General features: G+C 46.1%; 1 protein-coding gene across 3 annotated transcripts in view; it reads left to right on the top strand.

Moving 5' to 3' along the window:
• Positions 1-25,700, top strand: part of TPX2 (TPX2 microtubule nucleation factor) — a 30,117-nt gene that overhangs the window by 1,542 nt on the left and 2,875 nt on the right. For all 3 annotated transcript variants that reach the window (XM_079979215.1, XM_079979213.1, XM_079979214.1), the window contains exons 2-14: positions 7,770-7,910; positions 10,108-10,263; positions 11,383-11,509; positions 12,948-13,070; positions 14,075-14,205; positions 16,967-17,124; positions 17,881-18,052; positions 18,663-18,801; positions 20,757-20,976; positions 21,929-22,030; positions 22,409-22,585; positions 24,412-24,558; positions 25,505-25,616. In XM_079979215.1, the coding sequence (XP_079835341.1) occupies positions 7,814-7,910; positions 10,108-10,263; positions 11,383-11,509; positions 12,948-13,070; positions 14,075-14,205; positions 16,967-17,124; positions 17,881-18,052; positions 18,663-18,801; positions 20,757-20,976; positions 21,929-22,030; positions 22,409-22,585; positions 24,412-24,558; positions 25,505-25,616 (1,861 nt within the window). In that variant the 5' untranslated portion in view covers positions 7,770-7,813. The remainder of the gene's footprint in view (positions 1-7,769; positions 7,911-10,107; positions 10,264-11,382; positions 11,510-12,947; positions 13,071-14,074; positions 14,206-16,966; positions 17,125-17,880; positions 18,053-18,662; positions 18,802-20,756; positions 20,977-21,928; positions 22,031-22,408; positions 22,586-24,411; positions 24,559-25,504; positions 25,617-25,700) is intronic.

The raw sequence follows: 25,700 nt of genomic DNA, 5'->3' as shown, positions 1-25,700 counted from the left end.
CGCCCAGACGCAGCTTCCAACTGTAGTATTCTGTGTATGTCTGTGAAATTCTGGATGTATGGCAACCACCATTGTATACAGTATAAGGTTGGGGGGCGGAAGAGAGGAAGGGGTGGTAAACAAGAGGCCAGAGTTGAGTGACGTGAGTTACATGCTGGATGCAAAAGCTTAAGGCTGGAAAGTCGGAGAGAGAGACGGACAGACAGGCTGGAAAGTCGGAGAGAGAGACGGACAGACAGGCCTGATTTCCTTTTAGGCTCGGGTTGTATATATGTGTAAATAAACCATGTACCATAAAGGCAGCACCATCTCTGCTGTACAGGCAGCAACCATTTCTCGTGAAAGCTCTGTTCCCAGCCCCCACATGCGTCAGCCCCCACATAAGCATGCCCTGTTCTGCCCCCCCTTATGCCCTCTTCCAGGTCTAAAAGGACCTGGATGTCTGTGATTGCATGTCAATTGAATGCACCTAAAATATTCACCTGTATCTTGTTCCAAAAAGAAACACAAACCTTGAGTTAGTGCCAGGAACCCTTGCAATCTCACACCGCTTGCATATTGGGGGTGGGATACAACACTATGTTCCACCCATCCATCATGTGGTCCAAGTATTATTTACATACAGCTCAGTATAAGTAGCTGTTAAACAGGATGCATATTCTGATCTCATCTTTATGTCTTGATCTGGTGGTGTCATGTATGACCCATACATAGGGGCCAACACAAAGAAGGCCCCCTCACACACTCCTGCTCATAGAGCTTCATAAGGCAGCAAAGCTTCCAGCAGGACCTCCCCTCATAACATCTAGACAGGTTTATACGGGTTCCTCTCTCTTTTAACCCACTCACCAAGCAGGATGGGAAAAAGTGATGGCTGCAAAGCCAAGTGTTGAGACAAGTGGCGTTCTGGGCTTCTTAGAGAAATCTGGTTGACTGAAACGGATACTAGTGATTTTGACACTGCATAGATGACCCTTTCATCTGCTAGCAGAGCTGTTCTTGCATTCAGAAGGCAAGTTTGCTTTAGATGAGGTGAGGTATTCTGCAAGTTCTTTATTTCCAATGGTTCTGATAGAGACAGTGATGGTTTAGTTGCTTTCTGTTTGAGAGAAACACCAGGCAGATAAATGCATGATTAATCATTAAGTTCCCTGTACAACAGCGCCAAAGCAGTGAGTAGATACAAATTTTTGGAATGCCACCACTGCTCTGGTGCATGATGCATATTAACAGAACATTCAAGGCCGATTGCCAGGAGGTTTTAGAATACTTACAATTCTTGCTCTTTCCAGTGTACTTTTTTGCTCTGTTGCAGAGTAAGGCCAGTGTACTTGCTCTGTGTTACACTCTCCTGGTTTTGTGTTGTGGTGATATAATTTAGGTATTATAGCCTGCCCTAACTGTTAGCTTTTAGAGTGGAGAACAAGTTAAAAATGGAGAGCTTTTTGATCACTAAATAATATGCATCCAATTAAAAACTTGGTTCTAGCCATTTCACATAATGGGAAGAAAATAAGAGCACACAACTGGAAGGAATGCTAGGTCTCAAAATAACCAGCCCAATTTCCAGCTCCAGGGTGTTGGTTAGGGGGGATTTCATTGTTCTAGCGATTCCCCCTGCCCCATGCCTTCCTTTCTCAGGCACTATGACAAATCTAAACTTAGGGCACCTAGGCAAAAGCTGGCCTGGCATTAAGCAGGAGATTTTGGGTGTCTTAAGAGGCTTTCTGGTTCCCCTTTGCACCAATAACACATCAGCCCCAAATCCCCTGCTGTCCCTTTAACACCTATTTTTAACTTGTCCCATCTTGATGTCTCCTAGAGCTTGTGGGGCCTGAATTACAGGGCATACGATGTCAGGGGCATTTATTTTTGGGTTGCTGGGAAGGGAGACACGGATCTCTAGCTGGGGTGGAGGGGCATAAGAAGTCTGGGAAATACTGGCACAGCTTTTATCTCTCTCACTTGACTCTCCCTGTTCCACAAATGAGCCTGTTGCAACATCAAGCATGATGGATAAGCAGAATTAGCATGGGGATAACATTGCAGATCTACCAAGACTTCCTGGCTGGCACATTACGGTTTGCATCTTGGCCTTAAAGTGCAGGGCCTCCCACATGTTTGTTAGGCCCCAGAGCTCTGTACCAGGAGCTGAGTCAGGTTGTGACCTTGCAGAGCACCCAGAAACAGTTGGAACAGCTCTGACACTGGTACCAGCAGGGTACATGGTCTGCATCCGTAAATTCCACCAGAAATAGTGAAGGATAGTTGGGAAAAAATACTTGTGGGGGAAGAGAATAACAAGTTTTTTTCTTTACAACATAGAAACATTAGAGATGGGCTCATTCTGAGAGAAGATGCTAATTGCATCATAGAATAATAAAATTGGGTTGTTCACATTTCCTGCTTCCACATTAGAATGTTGATTTTTCATAATGTTCCTAATCCCAAATAATACAGTCACCTTTCTTTGTTATGGGGTCATTGGCTTCTATTTTCAACTTATTTTTTGCTATCTGAAGGCAGATATTGGGGGGTGGGGTGGGAGAAAAAGATAATGAGGGCTCAGCATTGCAGTTTCCATTTATGGGCAGATTTGAAGTGACCTGAATAGAAACTGCAGAACCTGTGCCCTATTAATATAACCAAACATTACCATTCCATGTGCTGAGATTCCTAATGCATTTTTTGTGTTTGACATATAAGGTCCAGTTTAAATGGGCAGTGCATAGAAGTTAAACTCCAAAACCTTTTGTTTCTCCTCTCCCTGCCCCCAAATTGTCATTCCCCTAAGTGTCAAACAGAATTTCTGTGTGTCTTGCATGTGTGGAGTTGAAAGCATAAAAACAAAAATGCATTTACAAATGCCATACTTGCTAGTAAAGACATTACCTGCCCCTCCTGGGTACCTGGGAATTAGCTTTCTAACATGAGGACTGCGCTGTAAGGAAATAGGTACCTATGGCATGAGCAACCTTACTTACATGAGTAAGTTTGGAGTGGGACTTGCCAGGCAGTCATCCTTTGATGATGCTGAGACCCTAAAATACTTCAGCTGCTCTGCCTGAAACCTTGATTTGTCCTGGGACTTCCTTAGTGTAATGGAAGCCTTGAACATCTGTAAGTGTTTCTGCAGTGAAGGAATGTGAGCCCTTGGGCACAAGAGGCCTGCAAGTTAGCTGGGGATGTGGTCAATGGAGCAAGTGGTCAGCACAGCACCTGTGCCAGCTTGTTCTGTTTGTAGCATGAGTTGCTCATGTCCTCCAGCCTGGTCTTGCACAATAGTTTCTTGGAAGTGCCTGGGCTTGGAAGCAAAAAGATCTGTCATGATTGGGTGGTGGAGGAGTGGGCAGAATGTAATGGTTTCTAATATTGGGTGTAATCCATATTTCTCTGTGGCTTCACAGCCTCTGCTTGTCTAGCAGGGATTGTTCTTACTCTCCTGATGAAAAGGCCGAAGCTGTGTAGTATCAGTAAAAGATAGATTATGCCCAAGGTTGGATGTGATTAAGTGTGGCTGTTGTGGTGCCTAGCTGGAAAAAGGCATTCTATGCCCTCCATGCTGCTGGTTGACCTTTTCTGCAGAGGTGCAGAAAGTGACACAGCCCTGCCCTGTGATGAAAGAGTTGAGATAAGTGCTAAAAAAAGCCTGCAATCCATAGCCTTGCTGAACTTCACTAGTAAAGCCTATTGAGTACCCCTGTACCAACCAAGTAATGGTGTGAGGTGGCAGAGAGGCAGGCTTATCTGGTAAATTGGCTGGGGGAGGCACCATCTCCCAGAATGTTCTTCTTCACAAGCCCTAATGCAATGAACAGCAGATGTGCAAAAGCATCTGAATCCTGTGTACTTAGGAGAGGATAATCGGGTGGGAGCAGTTGGTTTAGTGCCCTACTTGTGTGATTTCTAGAAACATTTAGTCTAGTAGAGCTGCTCCTCTGTTCTGTTGCTGTTCAGGCATCTAAATGGCTACTTGCTTTCTAACCTGTGCACATGCTTTCCATGCAGAAGGTCCCGGATCAATCTCAGATATTCCTAGGTGGGGCTTGGAAATTCCTCAGCCTGAAACCCTGGAGAGTTGATGGCAGTCAGTGGACCAATGGTGTAACATGGAATAAGACAGCTTCCTGTGTTCCAGTGAGGCTTCTTCTAAAATAGGAAGGGTTGGTTCTCAGAGGCCTTTTATTACAATAATTAATAAATAATAAACCTTTATTGTCACTACACCACCTGTGTGCAGTGAAATCGAATGAGCCCCACATACACTCAGTCTTGTTCACGCTCTGTGTGCTTGTCAGAAGTCAATTACACCACTTTTTTTTTTTCCCATTCAGCAGCCCAACAGCCCACGGATAAAAACTGTTCTTTAACCTGTTGGTGCGGCTGACTATACTTCTGTATCTCCTGCCCGAAGGTAGGAGATTAAAGAAGTGCTGGCCAGGGTGTGAGTCGTCCCTAAGAATTTTCCTCGCTCTCCTGAGGCAGCGGTCTCCCGCGATGTCATCTAGCGAACTCCGAGGAAAAGCCCATGATGTCATGTGCTGTATTTGCCACCCTCTGTAGGGACTTCCTGTCCATGGGTGTCAGACCAGCGTACCACACTATTATACGGTATTAAAGGACACTTTCTGTTGTGGCCCAGTAGAAGGAGATCAAGTTTTGTTTGACATTGTTCTTCCGCAAGACCCTGAGGAAATGGAGTCTCTGTTGGGCCTTCCTAAACCACCTGGGTTGTATTGATTTTCCAAGTGAGGTCTTCACTAAGGTAAACTGCCAGGAATTTAAAGACTCTCCACACGCATACACCTGATATACAACGGGGCTAGTTCCTCTCTTCCTCCGAAAGTCCAACACCATCTCCTTTGTCTTGCTGATATTTAGGTTCAAGTTGTTCTCTAGGCACTATGTGGAGACTTTTTGAACCTCCTCCCTATATGCTGATTCATCTCCACCTGTCTTTAGACCCATTATGGTGGTATCATCTGCAAACTTAGTAATTGCAGTGGATGGATGAGAGGAAATGCAGTCATATGTATACAACGAGTACAGGTAGGGATTCAGCACGCATCCCTGTGGGGTGCCAGTGCTAAGCTTCCGAGAGGTTGATGTAACAGGCCCAATCCTCACGATTTGTGTGTGATCGCTCAGAAAGTCTTTAATCCAATTGCAGATGGTAGGGGAAAGGTCCAGGTCCATCAGCTTTTTAATAAGAATGCTTGTGTATTGATGTCTAATGCTAGCAGATCTATTTGGAAGGGCATATTCAGTTATGGGCTGTTAAAGAAAACAAGGCACACATGTTCCCTGCAAGATCTGTATTTTTCCTTGTTTCCTTAAATGAGGGTGGAGGTCTTTCTACTCAATGCAATCTTTGACAGTCTTCTGGCAGCAGATCTTAATAGAGATGAAAATGTACCATTGCTTCCAGGTTGGATGGATGGCTTGAGCTGAAAACAGCAGTATGAGTTTTGGGGAAATTGTGTATTGGAATTTTTTTGTCCTGCAGATTATAATAATTTGCTTTGCCTTAGCCACTGTGCAAAGCTGAAAGGTAAAAGGCTCACTTCTCAATAGTGCTGTCCTGTCCACCCAAATTGGTAGCTGTAGTACAACCCAAATTGCAGCCCACAGCTGATATCTGAGGAGGTTGAGCTTATGGCTTCCTCCAGTGGCCAGACCATTGCTTAACGCTGCCTCGCATGGTCGACCTACCTTTCCCTCCTGCTCTGGAAATGCCCTGGAAACCGGACCCTTCCAGAGGGGGATTCCCTACAAGGGCCTCAAGCACACCACAGCTCCCCTGTGAATGTGTTTCTCTGGCTCCAGCTGCCTCCCCAGCTCCTGCTAATGAAATGGCCGTTGTCACTCTCTTGCAGAATGAGAGGCTGAGGGAGCAGTGGGCTAGCTTTGGAGCCAACCATTTCTGAAATGTGATTCCTGCTCCTCCTGCTTGGCAGCTCAACTTGTTGGGTCGTGTGGGCGAAAAGAACGTCAATGACGCACTTCAATATTTTTTTTAAGTTGTTAGTGTTGACAGAAACTTGATCCTGATTAAGGGGGCTAAGAAGGGATCTAATTCCAGCCAGGCTTTGGAGCTCTCTCAACTCTCCTTTGGGGCTGTCACTTTCTTCCCTCCATCCATTCCTTCTCTGGGGCATTTTGATTTCTTGTACCTACTTTTCCCTAATCTTGGAGACCACTTTAGTCCTTGTCACAGGACCCTTTCTGCCCTGTCTCTCAGCCAGTCCGTGCTTGGAGACCTCTTGTCTACATTTCAATGTGGCAGCTTTCCATGCCTTGGCAAGGGAAGGCCAAGGGTTATAAATTAGGGTGGCACCTGCTAATGGTGCTGTAATTTATATCTGGGCACCCTTCCCGCATGTGAGTGTAGCCAGCTTTTCTAAAAGCACATAAACCAGCAGTAATCCTGCCCTAGGCCTCAGCTGACTGAAGAGGCCATGCATGCAAAGTCTTCCTTTGGATAAACTTGAAGCCGTTTGGCTTAGCAAAAGCCAGTTGCTTTTGTGGAAGGTTGCTAATAAGGTGGGGCAACATGGCACGGATGGATGTACTGGATATGTTAATGCATGTTCGCAAACCTAGGATGCTGCATAAAAATATGCGCCAGGTTTATGATTCTAGGAAGCCCTGGCCCTTAACATGGAAGTTGCCCTTGTAGTTGTAGAAAGGGTGCTCTGCACAAGCGCAACATTAACCCATTAAACCAGCCTATCTGCAGCAAGGCCACAACTATGGAGCAATCTGAGTAACTTGAGTTTCAGGGCCCCTTTCTTGGCTTGCTTTGCACCAGGTGTGGTCTGAAAAACATCTCAAGTTCCTAGGCTAGAAAATCCTGTCCCTTTCTTGGCTCCTTGATTCTGTCTCCGCTGACACCTATAATCCCCTTTGCTCCTTCTAACTCAAGCTGGGTCTCTTCCTGCAGTATCATTCTCTGTGTGATCTTAGTACATTGCAATCAATTAAACTTTGGGAAGGCCCTCAAAATGTTGCAAAGTTGGGTGTGAGGCCAGAAGCAACCATGGTGGGGTCAATTGTGAGGCCAGGCTGATTCTTTTAAGTCTGTAGAAACAGGTTTTGCGTAATGTGGCTTGCTGAAAGCACAAATGGCTCCTTAAACCCAGGGTTACAGGCACGAAAATGAAATGTCAATAGTTGCCATTTTGGGGCCAGATGACTTGAAACTCATATTTTTCAATACAACAGTTGGGTTCCTGCAGTTTGTTCTGATTGTGCAGATAAAATACCATGGATAGAATTCTACAGGATCCCCAAGCATTCACCTCCAGATGGTAGAGATGTCAGGTGCCATCCTGGCACCTGGGCATCTACACTTGGTCTCAAGTTGCCAATAGCGTGGTTCCAAAATGTGCCTGGTGAATTTTAAACGCTGGCTGAAGGTCAGGGTGAGCACCTGTGTTTCTTCTCTAAAGTGATGAATTCCTTGTTGCGCAATGTTGAAGTACTTTGAGGCTTAACCTTCTTTCTTGGTCTTCTATCTTGCATTGCTTTGGGTTGTAGTGTCCTCTAGCTGATAGTCATTGTACCTAGACCTGGGATGGTTGCAAGGTTGCAGTCCCAGTTCATTCTTGGGTCATTGGTTAGTTTTAAACATGGGTAGCTTGTGACTGTAGCTTCCAATCTATAAAAGCAGAAATAGACTGACCATCCATAGCTTTGAGAGGCTGAAAAAGATAGCATTTGTAAATTACTTGCCATGCTAATAGTACTGTATATTTCTTGATTCTCAGGGGCTTGCTCCAAGATTGCTGGAAAAAGGCTTTGCTCCAGCAAAATGTCTGAGGAACGGTATTCCTTTGATGTCCCCAATGAATACATTGACTTTAAGAACATTAAAGATGGTGAAACAACTGGCACTGATGCCTGGTTTGGTAAGTATCTGCATATTCTGCCAAGTTGGGATGAAAAACTGGTCCTGCTGAGCAGGGGGTTGTCACTTTTTTGGCTAGGGGATTTCACAGGCTTGAGGAGGTGTTTGTTATCGGGTAAACACTTGCAGCATAAACTGTGGTGTACAGCCAGTATAGGATGCTGTAAGACTCCAACCCCCATCATCCACAGACTGCATGGCCCAGAGGTCAAGGATGGCGGGAGCTGTAGTCCAACAACATCTGGAGGGCTGCAGACATCTTATACTCATTGTACAGGAAGTGATGAAACAGCACTAGAAAACCAACCCTCTATTCTCTCTGCCACTGTATGTATCAAAAGGAGCATGGAAGAGGGCTGCCTATATTGTCAAAAACTTTCTTCCACGTGCAGGTGTTGGGCAAAGCAACCCACAACTGCTGAGGAGACCCTTGTTGGACTTGGCAATGGTTAAGTATGCATAGGGTTGTCTGAAAGAGAAGAGGGGCCAGCTAGGGGCTATATGAGCTGAGAGAAGCAACGTAAAAGAGGGGAAAGGCCAACACAGAATATGCTGTAGGCTACCCGAAGTTGGGATGGCTTAATATTCCAAGAGCCCTTAAATGCATCACACTTGTCCTTCTGCTTGGTTGGAAGCAGATCAGTATAAAACGAATTGCCTGGCCCTCCTGAATTATTTGTGGGATGCAGGTGGCGCTGTGGGTTAAAGCCTCAGCGCCTAGGGCTTGCCGATCGAAAGGTCGGCGGTTCGAATCCCTGCGGCAGGGTGCGCTCCCGCTGCTCGGTCCCAGCGCCTGCCAACCTAGCAGTTCGAAAGCACCTCCGGGTGCAAGTAGATAAATAGGGACCGCTTACCAGCGGGAAGGTAAACGGCGTTTCCGTGTGCGGCTCTGGCTCTGGCTCTGGCCAGAGCAGCGATGTCACGCTGGCCACGTGACCCGGAAGTGTCTCCGGACAGCGCTGGCCCCTGGCCTCTTAAGTGAGATGGGCGCACAACCCCAGAGTCTGTCAAGACTGGCCCGTACGGGCAGGGGTACCTTTACCTTTTACCTTTTACCTGAATTATTTTAAAGTGGTGAAATACAAAGCTTTGGAGAACAGAGATTATTGCCAGTGCTGTCAGCCAAACAGGGTTACCAGTATTGACACACTGATTTCTGGACAGATACAGACATAATCAGGGAGTTGCTTGAGTTCATCTTGGAAACTTTTCCACACTGTCATGCCCTCATGTTTTTGATGGAAGTGCTAGGATGCAGTTCAGTTTGTATTAAGGATGATGGAGGTTTATGTGAATAAAGTAAAAAGAAGACTAGAAATGTGTCTCTAAGAGATACTCAGGACCACATGTGATCTGGGAGATCATCATCTGATCTTTATTAATCTGTATGTGAGCAAGAGCAAGAGCCTTTTCCAAACAAACAGGAATCTACAAATGCTTTCAGAGTGGTGCCAGGGTGGGTGGGTGTTTAACTGTTCCCCCCCCCCCCCCTCAGCCTAAGTTTGTCCTGCCTCAGAATCTATAATTAGCCATGCAGGGACCCTTTGGAGAGTAAATGAGTTCTCTTCGCTTGTTTTATGTTTACAAGAACATGTAGAGAGATCCAGTTGTGTCTCGAATGTGGCTTTTGTGATTCCACACATCTTCCTCTCTGTACTGGAAGGATGTGACGTACCAAAAACCTCTTGAGAGATCTGCAGTTGCTTCCTTGAACACTCACTTCCCAAATGCTGTGAACCTGCAGTATGTTCTAACAATGCACACAGGATCTGCAGGGTCCAAGTTTTTTGTTGTGCTGCGATATGTTTTCAGCCAACTTAAGGAAACTGGGCAGGGAGCGGGAAGCAGTAGCCTCAAGTTTCTGCCACACTACATCTGGTAATTTTGAGCTTTGAGAATTTTGAGTCAAGGTGAGAGAAGATTAATCTATCCTCTTGTCAAAAGCTGGACTAGCAAACGCAACTGCTCTTGAGTCTAGCTGGTACTTTTTCTCTCTTCTCTAAGCTGTGTTTTGCTCCATTTTCCCCAAAAGTGGGAAAGGAACAGGGCACCTGAGGTCTTCTCTGTGTTTGCCTGGCCCTCGGACTGGGAGAGGAAGGGCCATAAGGGCCACAGCTGGCAGTGGAGATGGCAGTTAGCCTGCCAAGCAGCATTGGGAGGTACATTGAATTTAACCAGGTGATTGTTGGTTCTTCCAGATCTCAGAGCTGGTCTTCTGAGCACTCCAAGTTCAGATATGCCAGCCAGTCATCTGAGAACTCCAAGTTCAGACATACCAGCCGGCATCCTGCAGAAATCCTCAGCTTCGAGGGCTAACATTCCACGTGCCATTGTCTCTCCAATGGTGAAATCCAGTAAGTTGTTCAGCTCAGGACAGCAAGTTCTTGTAAATTTACAATGGTAATAGAAGGGTATATGGACCTAGTCCAGTGATGGCCTGTGAACTTGCTCATGTGAGGCTTGGCTTTCTCAGGCAGTGTCAAGACCTGAATGCCTGACACACAAATGTGCATCTGATTATTCCTGCCTAAGGGTTGAACCTTACACTTGTCCCTATTGAAATTCCTTTTGTTGGTTTTGGCCCTGTTCTCCAATCTGTTAAGGCTGCCTTGAATCTGGACTCTATTTTCTGCGGCATTAGCTACCCCTCCCAGTTTGGTGTCATCTGCAGATTTGATGAGCATCCCCTCAATTCCTTCATCCAAGTCCTTTATAAAGATGTTGAACAGTGCCAGGCTCAGGACAGATTCCTGTGAGTGCAGTACCCAACGTGTCACTTTTTTCTAGGATGTTGAAGAACCATTAGTGAGCACTCTTTGGGTTCTGTCAGTCAACCAGCAGAATTCATCGCAGTCCATCTGGCTTTTCACCATTCCAAATAATTTGATACTAGCTACAAACAAGGCTACCGCCTTAACTTGCCACTGACTCGGGATAACTTCTAAGTAAATTAAAAAGCACAAGTCCTAATTCAGGTCTCAGTGGGGCTAAGCTAAGGTTTATGTATCCCTCTGAGGGTGCTTTATTGGCCATGCTGGATGCATCAAGCAGGGTGTGGAGCTGTGGAAGGATAACGCAGGGTCCCAAATATAGAGTGGAAAGATGAACTACAACCTCAAATACACAAGCAAGCTGTTTACTGCTGAAGCTAGCAAAAGATCTATTTCCTGCTCATTTGTTTTTCTTCTGTGCTAATAGTTCAAAGCTGTGAAGTTTTTAAAGCTCCTTCCCTCATAACCTCACTTGCCGATGACAAGCTCAAGCCTCTGTGCATCTGTTGGTAGTATCCTATCCTGTAGCACGCTTCTCCTGGGGGGTGTCGGAGGGAGCACTGTATGGTTTTTATGGATAGCTATTGGGGTCTTTTTGTGAATGTTGTATAAGCTATTAGCTGGCTTTGAGCCCTTGGAGAGGAAGAAGGGGCATATAAATTTCGAGGAATATATATAGCTCGTGTTTCTTATTTGCCTTAGCTGAGAATCACAATGAAAATGAGATGGGACTGGCTAACAGGGTGCCACCAAATGTGGTTGGATCCATGGCACAGTGGCGCAGTACATCGAATGAGACGGCAGCTGCCCCTGCAAGGGCCCCAGGAAGGTAAGCATTCTAATCTCCAAGTAGGTCAACTTTCCCCTGGTACTTGGTGTTGACACAGCTTGCAAGCTTTGACGTAGACCATGGTTGCCTAACATCTTGATCCTCCCACAAGTGCTTCTCTCTATTCTCTCGAGAAATGGCCTGCTGAGCTTTTCCAGCTGGCCTAGGACTCTCCTTCTCCTTTAGTTGCTCTTAAGCTAACTTCCAGGTCTGCAGTTCTGGGAAGCTGCAAAGTGATCTGAATGTGGGAATAAAGCTGATGCACAACCCTTCCTGCCACAGTGCCCCTTCAGTGGGCTTCTTCTCAGAGAGGCCAGTATAATGAATTCAGAAAATAATGAGTTTCTAGTACTCATGGCTGCCAAGAATCTCCAACCGCATCTATTACCGCATTTTTCGCTCTATAAGATGCACCAGACCATAAGATGCACCTAGTTTTTGGAACTTTGAGAGAGACGCACCTAGTTTTTGGATTGCGCTGCAATCCCGCTTGCTGTCCTGGCTTATGGGATAGCTGCTCAGCCTCTCCCGGGCAGGGGATGAAGGCTCCCCTTGCCCGGGAGAGGCTGCATGCGGCTAAGCCAGAAGCCAGGACAGCCAGCGGGATTGCAGGGCAGCCCTTCTCCCTCCTCAGGAAAAGCCCCCAGGAGCTGCACTCACGCTCCACACAGCTCTTTAAAGGGAGCGCTGAGCAGATCCTCCCGCCTGCATTCACTCCATAAGATGCACACACATTTCCCCTTACTTTTTAGGGGGGGGGGAGTGCGTCTTACAGAGCGAAAAATATGGTATATTGTGATCTAATTCTGAAATCAGGTTGTCCTTGAGAACATGGCAAATAGTCTCAACATAAATGAGCAAATGTGGTTTTGTGGGTGTGCATCTTTCCAGGATCTAGTACGAAAAGCTTGAGGAGGGACACCAGCCAGATTTTCTCCCAATAACTGTCAAAAGTCATCATGGGAGGGAGGATCTGGATCAGTGGTTGAGGGAAGACAGATTAGATGCCTTCTTGTGAAAAGATGCTTCAATTTCTCAGCAGATGCTCTCCATAAATGAGTCTGTTATCAGCATGACCATGTTCGAAATGCTGCATAAAACAATACTTGCCCAAAGCCAAATGGATAAAATACTGCATATTTCAAACATGGGGAAATTGGGGTACCTTGAGCTATTTCCTGGATAACTGCTTCTGGTGCCTCCAACTGCAGCCTCCGTACCCCAAGCAGACAATGAGCACATGATGTTCATCCCATGTAAAATATGCAAGAGTCCTATTTTGAATGCCCTACTAATCCCTTCTTTTTTCCTCTTGTTTTGGAATGGCTCCATATTATTGCAGTAGCTGAAACTTGTAAGCTTTGAGGCTGTGTCTCTTCATCTCATTCCACCCCGTTCCTTTACAGTCAGCTGGCTTTTCCCTTTTCCTCCCCTGTAGGGTGTCAAAACAGCTCTTGGAACGGCAGAAGAGCGCTCAGCGCAAGTGCGCTGCCAAAATGCATGCCAAGAGATGTGCTGCCTTGGCCACCAATGAACAGCTGCCACCACCTGTAAAGAAACAGTAAGTATAGGTCTGGTGGGTTGAGCAAGGGGAGAGGCACAAAAGAGTGGCTTGCTATGATGTTTGAATTGGCTGGTGGTCACTGTGCCATCTTATTTCAAGCCCTCTTCAAGTGCCAAGAAAGTTTTATCCAACAAAGTTGTCCACAATAACTTCCTCCAGTACAATGGGACAACCTCTTCCTGTCCCTCCCCCCCATCTGTTCCTTGGGTTCACCCTACCTTCTGGAACAGATTTGGCAGGCACAAGGAGAGGAAGTCATGTTGCACAGGTGGAAACTGGTGTGGTAACCAGATGACATCATTGGATACAGCCCCAAACTTGGGGTGTTTAAGAGATGTCTGAACTGAGCCCAAATCCACCAGAAACTTGCCCTGCACAGGCCTCATTGATGCAAGGAAAGCTGTACAAAAATGTTGACTTAGTGTTTGGACTTTATTTATTTTTTATTAAATGTGTATACCACCTTTCATCTATAGATATCTGGGTGGTTCACAACATAAAAATACACATTTAAAAGTGTAAGATGTTAATCAGTTCAAAGCCTGGTTGAAGAGGAACATTATTTTTGCCTGGCGTCTAAAGGTGTATTATGAAGGTGCCAGTCAAAGCTCCCTTGGGATAGCATTCCACAATGCTCTGATCTGTGTTGTGATTTTGCCCAAGCATTGGGTATCGTGATGGGCACAGAATGTGATTCCCTTGGAATCTTGCCTCTTCCTGTTATTTTAAAAGCTAGTGTGGGAGAATTGGTGGCCCTCCAGGTGTTGTTGGGCTATGGCTCCCTTCACTCCTGACCATCGGCCAGACCAGCTGCAGCTGATGGGAATTGGAATCCCAACAACCTCTGGAGGGTCACAGATTCCCCACCTCTGATTTAAAGGAACTTTCTAAGCTGTGCAGGGGTCAGAAGCAGTAGGCCTGAGGCTGAGGACCTTCAGGCAGCTGCAGCCTTGTACACTGCTCCCTTTTCTGAAAGGAATCTGTATCTTTTTATTTTCCAGGAAACGGATTTCATCCAAGGGCAAGTCCACTGAGGACCTGGAGGTAGAGAAAATGCAGCAGCTGCAGCAAGAGGTGGCTGAGCTGCGCAGGAAGAACGAGGACTCCCTCAAAGTGGCCATTGCTGGACCGGGTGAGCTTGAAAGTAACTTACAAAGATTCCTCCCCTCCCATCCCAGCCAATCTATTGCACTAATAAAGTATGTGCTTTTCTTTAGTGTTTGGGTTTGTATTGCAGCTCATTAAAGAATTATTTTAAAATTAATGATTTACAGTTACTTACCTCCAGCCTTTTCCTTCAATGTATGTATTCTCAGGACAGCTTACCAATAAGTGGTACAGTCATACCTCTGGTTGCGAACGTGATCCGTGCGGGAGGCACATTTGCAACCCGCAGCGCCATGTCTGCGCACGCGCGTGACTTGCTTCAGCGCATGCACATGGTGTCATTTTGCGCAAGTGCCGAAACCCGGAAGTAACGAGTTCCAGTACTTCCGGGTTCGGCGCTGTCCGCAACCCGAAAACGCGCAACCCGCAGCGTTTGTAACCTGAGGTATGACTGTATATCAGTTTACGAACTTATCCGTTCCTGAAGTCCGTTCTTAAACCGAGGCGCGCTTTCCCTAATGAGGGCCCCCTCCGCCAGTGCCTTTCCACCGTTTGGCTTCCATTCATAGACCGAGGCAAAGTTCACAGTTTTGCGGAGTTCATAAACCAAATAGTTCGTGAACTGGGCTGTTCGTAAACCGAAGTACCACTGTAATATAATATAAAATCTGGAACCAGCAGCACTGGGTATAGGGGGTGGAGGGCGTTTCAGCTTCACCAATATTTTTTGGCCCTCCGCGCAGACACCGGGCAGTATCACGTGAAGTGTCACATGACAGCAGCCCCCTCAGTGTGGGGGGCAAGTCGGCGCCCCTGTCTGGAACTGTTATACTGGGTAAACTAGGAAGTTTCCAGCAGTGTAAAAACACTAGAGGAGTTAAAAGTTAAAAACAGCACAACATCATAGCCTTAGGAGATAGAAAGGCAGTTGGTGTCATAAAAAGGGAGTGGCAAACCTCAGGCTAGGGGCTGAAGGTGGTCCTTAGAATTGCCAGATCCCTCACTGGTCCCATTTCACACCCAGGGTTTTGTTTTGTTTTTTTGCCTGGCTGGAATGTGTCCTTTAACTCTGCTCATGACTGCTCTTTGTGTGAATGGAGGATACAAAGGGTGTGTTGTAGAAACTTGCTGCCTGTGAAATTTATGTTTGTTGTTGCTGTGCCCACTTGTCCTCTTACTGTGGTCTCCGAAAGGGTATTTGGCCCTTAGCGTGAAAGGGGTGTCTCTCACCTGCCACAGAAGGCTTTCCCCTGGGGAAAGGACCCCACAACTGGGATGCCAGAACTGAGGTCATCTCCAGTTTCACCCATTTCATCTCAGATGGCAGTCAGGAAGGAAGGTTTCTAAAAAGTATTTTGCCTGGTGTACAAGCAGGCTGGCATGTGACTTGCTCTTTTCCCCCTCCCCACTGGACCTTTCTGCTGGCACATTGGCCTTGGGCAAAACAACCTTGTGTGTGGCTATCCTTAACGTGATTGTGCCACGTGATCATAGTTTGTCTGCCGCTGAATGTTCTGAAATACATTATTCCTAGGAGCTTTCTCACGACTATAGTCATGCACTTCCTGATGCAGGTGTTAGTCCCAGCCTTGAAAGGCCTTGCTGGGCACAGGTAATCTCTCTGTGCCAGGCAGGCATCTGGCACCGTGGGCCACTGGCAGCACTTCTTAAGCTGTAGCTTGGAGGAGCCACCAAAAGTTGTGTATTGAGTGCTTCTTTGTCATCTGTCCTGAACCTGCTTCCAACTGGATTCACTGGACACTTCCAAATTCTAGTGTTATGGGAAACCTCTCTGCAAACTGAGTGAAAAGGGAGTCGCTTTACAGACCTCTCAAGTTGCTCTACTCCCCCCACCCTTAGGTGGCTTTTCTCGTCGTCATCATGGCTTATTTATAGATGCACCTAAGCCATGCTAGCCACTGTAAATGCATAAAATGCATGGTTCGCTCCTGCTTTTCAGTCTAACAATCTAGATATAAACACAAAGCAAAAAGGGAATTAATTCTCAAAAGTCCCAATATTTCTTGGGACTAGCCACCTTGGAAGGACTATCTTCTACCTCCACTGCCAGAGGCAGCATCCCTCTGAATACCAGCTGCTGGGAATCACAAGTGAGAAGACTTGTTTCACTCAGGGCCTCCTTTTGAGCTTCCTGTTGGAGAACCTGGCTATACTCACTTGGAGAGCAGGAAAGCTGAGCTAGGTGGGCCTGTGCTCTGATCCAACAGGGCTCTTCTTATGGAACGTGATTAAGTGCTCATACTGCATTGTGATGGTCATTGGCTATAAACAATAAAACCCACTGACTGATTAAGCTTCTTAATCACTTTAGTTAGCCTTTGTGCCATAAAGTCTGCAGAGGTCTTGGCAACTCCCTAAGTGAAAATGGTGTAGACACACTGCTTTGCTGTGACTCTCTACAAGCTGGGCTTTCACAAATTCTCTCCATGTCCCACTGATCTCTCACTGGTTCATGTGAATCTGCATGAGTGGTACCTAGAGCAGATTATATGTATGTAAGTGTGGCAATTTATCTTGATTTGGATGGAAAATGAATCCACCAACTTAATTGGCGTAGTCCTGCCTAGTGGAGCAAGGGGGAGGCATAACCCGTCTGAGGATTCCCTCCATCTCCTGCAGAAAATGAACCTTCATAGTATGCCCAATTTTTCATTTATCTTCATTGGATGGAATGTGAGTACATCATATTGAGTTGTTCAAGCTGCCATGTCCTGGACATTGGAATGCTTCTTATTAAATCTCACCCCCCACTTTCTCCCTACCAGGGCAAACTGTCAAGAAGATGGTGACCCATATCACCAAGCCAGTAGATTTCCACTTCCGCACAGATGAAAGGATTAAACAGCATGGTGAAAATCAGCCCGCTACAGAGTATAAGGAGGTGGATTTCAAAGCTGCTCTGAGGAGGCACCCACCATCTCCGGTGAGAGCAACAAGAATCAAGAAATGAGACTTCTGGCTAGAGAGCCTTCAACTGCCTGTTGTTGCATCTCTTGGGGTGTAAAGATTTGCAGATGAAAAGATTTGCAAGAAATAAATTCTATATAGGGCAAGAAGAAGTAGGTGCCAATTAAAAAAGAATAGAGGCAGATTATTTTGGAGTCTTTTGCTGGGGACTCGTGTTACCTTGACACAGGCTAATAATAATTTTATTATTATTATTATTATTATTATTATTATTATTTATACCCCACCCATCTGGCTGAGTTTCCCCAGCCACTCTGGGCGGCTCCCAATCGAGTGTTAAAAACAATACAGCACACAACATTTTCTCATGTATGTAGCCTACTTTGTGGGGTCAATCTCTGCTTAGATGAGACCCTCTCTAACCATTCTATGGTGCCCTTTCCTTATGGTAAGTTAAAGAAGCTTCAACTTTAGCCTCTTTCAGAACAATACATCTGTAAACTTCTACTTCTGCATTGCTTCTTTAAAAAAGGAATGGGCCTTCAAAATGTATATATGCAGATTTCATCCACTGCTGAAATGAATATTTATTCAGTTCACAGGTAAACTCCCAAATGTTCTTTTGAGGAGGTGTGGAGACCATGCACTGCACTAAGAGCTTTAGAAGGACTTGCAGGCCAAGTAAATTTTGTCAGCAGCTGGTGGGCTAATGCCCAAGGTGCATCCCGCCTTGAGAACATTCTGCTAACAAACCAGCCCTGTCTCCTTACAGGTCCAAGCGTCAAAGGGTATGACAGTCCCAAAACCCTTCAACCTGTCCCAAAGCAACAAAAGGAAGTTTGATGAAGTTTCCACAGAATTTGTATCAATGGCCCAGCAGGTTAGAAACTTCCAGCAACGCACCCCACCACGTTACCACCTGAGGAGCAGGAAGACCGAAGAAGGTAAGGCTGCAAGTGGCTTGACTGGGAACCCCTTTGTGACAGTGGGAAGAACTCTGTGAGCACAGTTCCTCTGAACCTGGTGACATTAATCAGGTGCAATTATTCATGTCTTGGAGACTGCTAAACAGCTGTGTCTCTTCTTTCCTGCTAAGAGGAGTAGGGAACCACAGTAAAGATAGGTTGGCTATTTTTCAAGTGTGCAGTTCTAGGGGGACTAGATAGTCAGAGATAGGAGGTTGAAGTTGGAATTGAGACTTTTGCTTAATTTTCCTAAGAAAATTCAGTTACTTCCATTAGAGTGCGTTCTGTTAAGATCAGAATTTAGGTTTGTGTCGTTGTCTTCCCCTCTCTTTTTATTTGAAGAGTTTGGGCAAGGACACAAAGCTTAAACTTGGAAAAATGTAAAATGGGAACTGTGGATGGCACAAGGAAGGGTTGAATATATCAGGACTAACATCAGCCTCACTTTCCATACTTTGCTATTTTTTCCTAAGGCAATAAGATTTCATATTTGCAATTATGAGAGTTGGCTAAATGCACTTCTTGCTTTTTTAAAGATAACTTTGTAAGCTGTGCTTTTGTTTATGGTCATTTCCCCCCATTCTTGCAGGCATAAGCCAAACAAAGCCACTTAAGGCCAAGGTAACCAACCCCAAAACTCCCCGCCTTGAAACCAAGACCCGCCAGAGACCTGTCAAATGCAAGAGCACTGCTGAGTTAGAGGCTGAGGAGATTGAGAAGCTTCAACAGTAAGTGCAACTCTTTGCCCAAATGACGCCTCTCTGAGCTGAATATAGTTCAGGGCTCCTGGTGGTGTCCTTGGTGTAGAATCCAACCAGTGAGCCAGAATTGTGTGAGTGCTTCTCTCTGCATGAATTTCATGTTCATGTTGGTATCTGAATAAGCAGGCATGCACACGAAAGCTTATACCAAGGACAAACTTAGTTGGTCTCTAAGGTGCTACTGGACAATTTAAAAAAAAAAAAATATTATATGTTCAGGCTTCTGCATCCTGCAGTCCATTGGGGGTAAGGGAAAGTAGTCAGAGCCCCTTGAGGGTATGAATATACTTGGGGAGACATGTTGGGTGAGACTGCAGCAAGACCCGCCCCCAAGGGCTTCCTTGATTAAAGGCTGGTTCGTGCACTTGCCTGTATCTATTCCATGGCAAATCTTCCAACTGAGATTGTGTCATCTACAAAACTGGGAAGGACTGCCTCTGGAAGAAGGCCCATACCTTAGTGCTTGAGAACAGGTTTGGCCTGTAGGTTCCAGGTTTAATTTATAGCCTCTCCAGCCAAGGATGTCCAGTAGTAGAGCTTTGAGAGACTCTGGAGAGCTGCTTCAAGTAAGCATCACCCATGACTCATAGAATCATAGAATTGTGGAGTTGTAGGGACCCCAAGGGTCATCTAGTTAAACCCTCTGCAATGCAGGAATCTCAACTAAAGCATCCCTGACAGATGGCCATCCAACTTTAAAATCTCCAACGAGGGAGAGTCCACCACGTTGCACTGTTTAACAGCTTTACTGTTCTTGTGATGTTTAGTTGGAATCTCCTTTCTTTTAATTGGAATCCATTGGTACAAGTCCTACCCTCCAGAGCAAAAGAAAACAAGCTTACTCTATCTCCCATGTGATAGCCGTTTAGATATTTGAAGGTGGCTGTCTTATCTCCTGTCAGTCTCCTCTTTCCCAGGCTAAACATACCCAGCGCCCTTGATAATCTTGGTCATTATCCTCTACACCCATTCCAACTTATCAATACAGTGGTGCCCCGCAAGACGAACGCCTCGCAAGACGGAAAACCCGCTAGACGAAAGGGTTTTCCGTTTTGGAGGTGCTTCGCAAAACGAATTTCCCTATGGGCTTGCTTCGCAAGACGAAAATGTCTTGCGAGTTCCTGCGGGGTTTTTTCCCCTTTCCCCCCCTTTTCCCAAGCCCTAAGCCGCTTATCAGCTGATCCGCTGATAAGCCGCTTATCAGCTGATCCGCTAAAAGCCGCTAAACCGCTAATAGCGCTAATCCGCTAAGCTGTCAATGGGCTTGCTTCACAAGTCGAAAAAACTGCTATACGAAGAGCCTCACGGAACGGATTAATTTCGTCTTGCGAGGCACCACTGTATGTTAAATTCTGGTGCCCAGAACTGGACATAGTATTCCAGGTGTGTCTGACGAAGACCGAATAGAGCAGTACTATTACTTCCCTTGACCTGGACTCTTTACTTCTGCTGATGCAGCCTAGAATAGCATTAGTTTTTTTGTTTTTTTCTGCTGCATCACACTGTTGGCTCTTGTTAAGCTTGTGGTCTGCTAAGACCCCTCAATCATTCTCAAATGTACTACTGACAAGCCAGGTGTCCCCCATCTTATATTGGACTCAATGGGCCCGTGGTTTGACTTAGGATAGAGCAGCTTTGTACACTCACATGAATGGGTATGTTAAAGCTGGTCAGCCTCCCTTCTGAGTGGGAGAAGGCATTAGCATTACCCTTGTCTGCTCATCTGCCTATGAGATAAGAGGAGCCTTGTGGGTTAGTTCAAAACTTCTGCAGTCAGAAATGTCAAATTGCAGGCACACAGCTTTGAAGTGTCACAGGAATGGGCTAACTTCAGGCAACTTCAGTTGTCTCTACTCAGCCCATGGCATGGAGTAATTTCGACTCCACATTGGAGTCTCACTGTTTGCTTCATTGTCTGGCAGGTACAAGTTCAAAGCTCAAGAGCTCAACCCCCGCATCCTGGAGGGAACACCAATCTTGCCCAAGAAGCCTCCAGTGAAGGAGCCCACCAAGCCAGTTGGCTTTGATTTGGAAATAGAGAAGCGCATTCAAGAACGGGAGAGCAAGAAGAAGCACCAGGAGGAGGAACACTTCCAGTTCCATTCAAGGCCATGTCCGACTAAAATCCTGGAGGATGTGGTGGTAATCTTTGCAGCTTGTGTTTTTCAACCCCAAAGGAAAATGGGCTGAAGTTGGTACTAAGATGGTCTGAATCTATGATTGATTCTCTGCATTCCGTGAGGCTTCCAGTTTGCCTTTTGGATGCCAAGAGCTTCAGTCCTTTGTCTGGCTTCAGAGTCTTCTTGTTCTAGTCTAGTGCTTGCTGCTCATACATTTTCACCTATGGACCTTTGGCCTCTTTGCTTGGCTGCTGTGCTCATTGCCTACTTTTACCCCACATCAGAAACACTCACACCTTCAGATACTTATCAGCATCTGTCATAGAGGAGATGCACCTTTTGGGACCCAATGGCTGTATCCACGGTTGGCTCTCCAGCTTAGGCTTGCCTGCCAGGGGCCGGGGGGGGGGGAGTTGGTGCACAAATGGACTCTCACAAGCAGAAGCAGGCAGATATCCAGTCTCCCCGATCTATGCAGCATGGAGGGTGTGTGTGAAGATTTCTTCCCTCTTGCTGGAAGCTGTCCATCCAGCACTGCAGTGGGAAGGAAAGTACTTTTGCTCACCTCTTGGAAAGTTGAGCAGCTCCGAGCACTCTGGATACAGGAAGGAGCACTCCTTGTTTCCCTAGCGCTCTGACCTGCTAGCAGTGGCAGCATGCAAGAGGTGTCTTTCCAAGGTGAGCAGACTAAAACTAGTCCAGGGGACAGGGAGGCCACTGAAAATGATTCTAACATTAACAGAACTCTCTCTTGGTTAAGACTTGAGTGAGCAAAGATGGGGGTTTTGTGCAGGGCACACAGAGCCCTATGTAAGCCCTATGTATTTAAAGGCAGAACTGATCATCAGATGGCACTGCTGTGTTTCCACCAGGTTGATTTGTCCCAATGCAAAATGTAGAAGGGGAATTTGTTTTAACGCTACTCCATGTTTCCTGACTCGCCAGTAGTGCAACTTGCTGTTTTGTTCCTGCAGGGTGTTCCTGAGAAAAAACTGCTCCCTCCCACAGTTCCACAGTCCCCAGCATTTGCTCTGAAGAACAGAGTTGGCATCCTGGCTAAAGAGGAGAAAGTGAAGGTGATTCTTTAGTCCGTGGTAGTTGGGGACCCTGGTGTTGCTTCACTACTGTAGCCAGCCAGGGCCTGACATGGGGGTTAGGGTTCAAATGAGCTGCTCAGCCCTTCTCAGTGAGTGTTCTGCCTGCAACCAGGCAGTTCTGGGCCATCAGCTGACACAGCTGGATGGTAAATATCCTAGCGGCTGGGTGATTTTTTAGAGTTCCTTTTTGAATTGGTTCCTGGATTTGCCACAGCGAGCTTTCCCCAAAGAACAGCCATTCTGCCCTCTCCAAGTCTCCTTAAGATTCAACTCTTCACACAAGGTCAGGTGGGGGAGTGGAGGCTGCCTTTGTTCCCTTCCCTACTCCATTTCCCGTGCTTTTGTTTTCCTCTGCAGGAAGAGGAAGTTGTGCCTGTGATCAAAGCCAAGCCAGTGCCGTACTTTGGTGTGCCCTTTAAGCCAAAAGCTGCAGAACCTAGGCAGATGGAGATGTGCCCTTTCTCCTTTGACTCTCGGGACAAAGAGAGGCTTCTTCAGAAAGAGAAGAAAATTGAAGAATTGCAAAAAGAAGAGGTGGGTGCTTTTCATTTAGGGACACCCTCTTCCTGTTGGGGCAGAGGCCATCCTCCTCCTGACACTACTGTCCAAAAGCAAAAGTGGATCTTTGCACAATTCTCAATGTAAATGGGCCACAAAAGAAGGAAGCAGATGTTGGCCATTCCCTGGGCTATGTAGGAATCTGCTGGTTATATCTCTAACTCATGGGTGGGCAACCTGGGGTCCTCCAGATGTTGTTGGACTCCCACTCCCATATTTTAATGTTTTGACAGAATTGTTTTATTGTGTAACTGGTTTTATATTTGTAATCTGCTTAGAGGCCACTTTGGCAATTAAGTGTTATATAAAATAATAAGAAACAGTTCCCGCCAGCCCCTGCCAGCATAACCAATGCTCAAGGAGTTGTAGTCCATCAACATCTGCAGAGCCATGGGTTCCTCACCCTTGCTATAATTGATCAGATTTAAGACCAAGCTTCTAAAAGTGTCTTTGGCAGAGAAGGGAAGGCCAGAGGTTCCCATCAGCTGTCCAGGCTTCATTGTGGAGGCCCACTTGCCTAAAACAGCTGTAGGGAAGTACATGGCTCTTGGAGAAAAGTGAATAATAATAATAATAATAATAATAATAATAATAATAATAAATTATTTATATCCCGCCCTCCCCAGCCAAAGCCTGGCTCAGAGCGGCTAACAACAGTAAAATAATACAACATTCTAAAATCAATTTATTATAAAATCAGTTCAAATCAACCATTCAAATTGATGGCAACCATTAGGCTAGAGTTCTGTGAAGAATTACCAAAGGAGGGGGTCAGGCTGTAATAATAATAAAATTTTATGCCAATCTGTATTATTATTCTTTCGATTTCTAGACCGCTTTATATTTTTACCCCCCCAAAATCTCAAAGCTGATTACAACCTACATTAAAACATGAAATAAAGCAATGGAAAATAAAACACTACAGAAGGAAGTCAAATATAAAGTATACATTCAAAGCAACGTAATTAACAGGAAACTAAAATATTATCTTAAAATCTTTCAAAACATTACAGATGTAAGCTTCACTGTTTATTTACACCATTACATTGTACAAAGAATCTCAGTCCTTATATCCTGCTATTCCACGAGGATTACCTCGTGGGATCTGTGGTCCATGTGAGCATATAATGTACTGACAAAGTATAGGATGCTCCCTCATATGGAGTCAGATGGCTGGGTCATCTATCTCAGTATTGTCTGTGCTGACCAGCAGCAGCTACCCAGGATTTCAGGCAGAGGATCATAGAATCACAGAGTTGGAAGGGACCCAACCCCCTGAGTGACAGATGGTCTTCCAACCTCTGCTTAAAAACCTCCAAGGAAGGAGATTCCACAACCTCCTGAGGGAGACCATTCCACTGTTGAACACCTCTTACTGTCAGAAAGTTCTTCCTGATATTTAGTCACAGCCCTGGCACAGTGACTTAAAAGGGCTTTTCCCCAGTCACCATCTGCCTGACCTCAGGTGCCAGGTGGGAACCAGAAGAGAAAGAGGGCCTACTGATCTCTAAATAGCCTCCCCCAATTTGGTGCCCTCCAGCTGTTTAGGCCTGCAATTCCTGTCATTCCCAGCCACCATGGGCGTGCTGGCTGGGGCAGATGGGAATTGTAGTCTGTAGCAGCTAGAAGGGCCTCCCATCTAAAAGGAGAGAGAAGATGCACCTGAAAGATTAAGTGAGGGAAGTCGGCCTCCAAGACCTCTCTCAGCTTTCCCCAGGAGCTTTTCCACTTGATGTGTTTACTATGTTCCAAGTCTTCATCTCACCAGCAGTGCTGAGCCTTGTTCTGTGTTTCGTTGGCAGGTGCCAAAGTTCAAAGCACTCCCCCTGCCCCACTTTGACCACATCAACCTTCCAGAAAAGAAGACCAAGAGCCCCACCAAGCTGGAGCCCTTCCAACTGGCTGTTGATATGAGAGGAGCTGTGAAGCAAGAGCAGTGGGAGCAGCAGGTGAGGGGGCTGAGCAGCTGACTGAGCCGGGGGCCCTTCCTGGCCATCTTTACAGCTTCCCTTCCATCGTCGGAAGAGGAGAGAGTCTGAGGCTGCCATCGGAAGCAGCATCCAACACAACCCTGCACTTGTGGGGGCTGATTCCAGTGTTTGGACTGGGAGCATCCTAGTGGCCTCTTCCTGCATTGTTTTGTCTGGCCAAAGTGGCCTTGTGTGATAGGGTCATGAGAAACAGATGGGGGAAGCATCCTACTAGAGATGGTTTTCCTGTTATGCATCAAAATTGCTCACCCACACAGGGAAGAATGTAAGATCTGTATCTCTACTCTCCACTCCGCTTTCTCCTACAACAGGGATAGTTAACCTGGAGCCCTCCATATGTTACTGAGCTGCAACTCCCACAAACTCTAGCCCACGTGGCCAGTGGTCAGGGCTAATAAAGGTAGTTGTGGTCCAGCAACATCTGGAGGGCTCAAATTAGCCACATTTGGCCTAGAGGGAGAGAAGTAGCTATATGGAATAAGCCCTCCTTGTTGATTGAATGTTTTTCAGCCCTGGAACTTGCAGCTTAAAGTACATTGTTTTAAAGAATACTTGGGTGTATAGAGTCTGGTCCCTTGTCATCATTGCTGCTTTTAGTGATTTTCAAGCTGTGTGTTGTCGCATGGCTCAAGGGCCATGTGTGTATGACAAGGAGTGTGTATTTGTACTTGTGTGCAAGTGCATAGTGTCTGTAAACGTGCTCTTAGATAATGTGTGGTAGAAAGGAAGAAACCAAATCAAATTCTTAAAATCCTAGCCAACCCAGACGTTACTAGACCACAGTACCTTATTTTTGCTGACTTGTCAGTCTGCCTTGTGGACTTTGTTTGCCTTGGTGAGGAGTGTCTGAGGTTCTCTTAAATCTCTTTCCCCCCCCCCCCAACTTCCCTCCCTTCCTGAACAGCTCAAGGAAGAAATGAAACAACAGAGGGAAGCTGCCTCTTTCAAGGCTCAGCCAAGCTCCGTCTTGCACCAGGAACCTTTTGTGCCCAAGAGGGAGAGCAAAGTCCTTTCAGGTGAGGCTCCCTTGGGCAGCCTTCAGGGCCCAGCCACTGAACACCAAAGTGGTGCCTTGCGTGATGTTAGCTTGCATCTGTGCC

The sequence above is a fragment of the Podarcis cretensis genome, assembly GCF_951804945.1.
Source record: "Podarcis cretensis genome assembly, chromosome: 6".
Taxonomy (NCBI): Eukaryota; Metazoa; Chordata; class Lepidosauria; order Squamata; family Lacertidae; genus Podarcis; species Podarcis cretensis.
The sequence above is the reverse complement of the archived record's forward strand: the minus strand, read 5'-3'. Positions and strand labels throughout refer to the sequence as shown.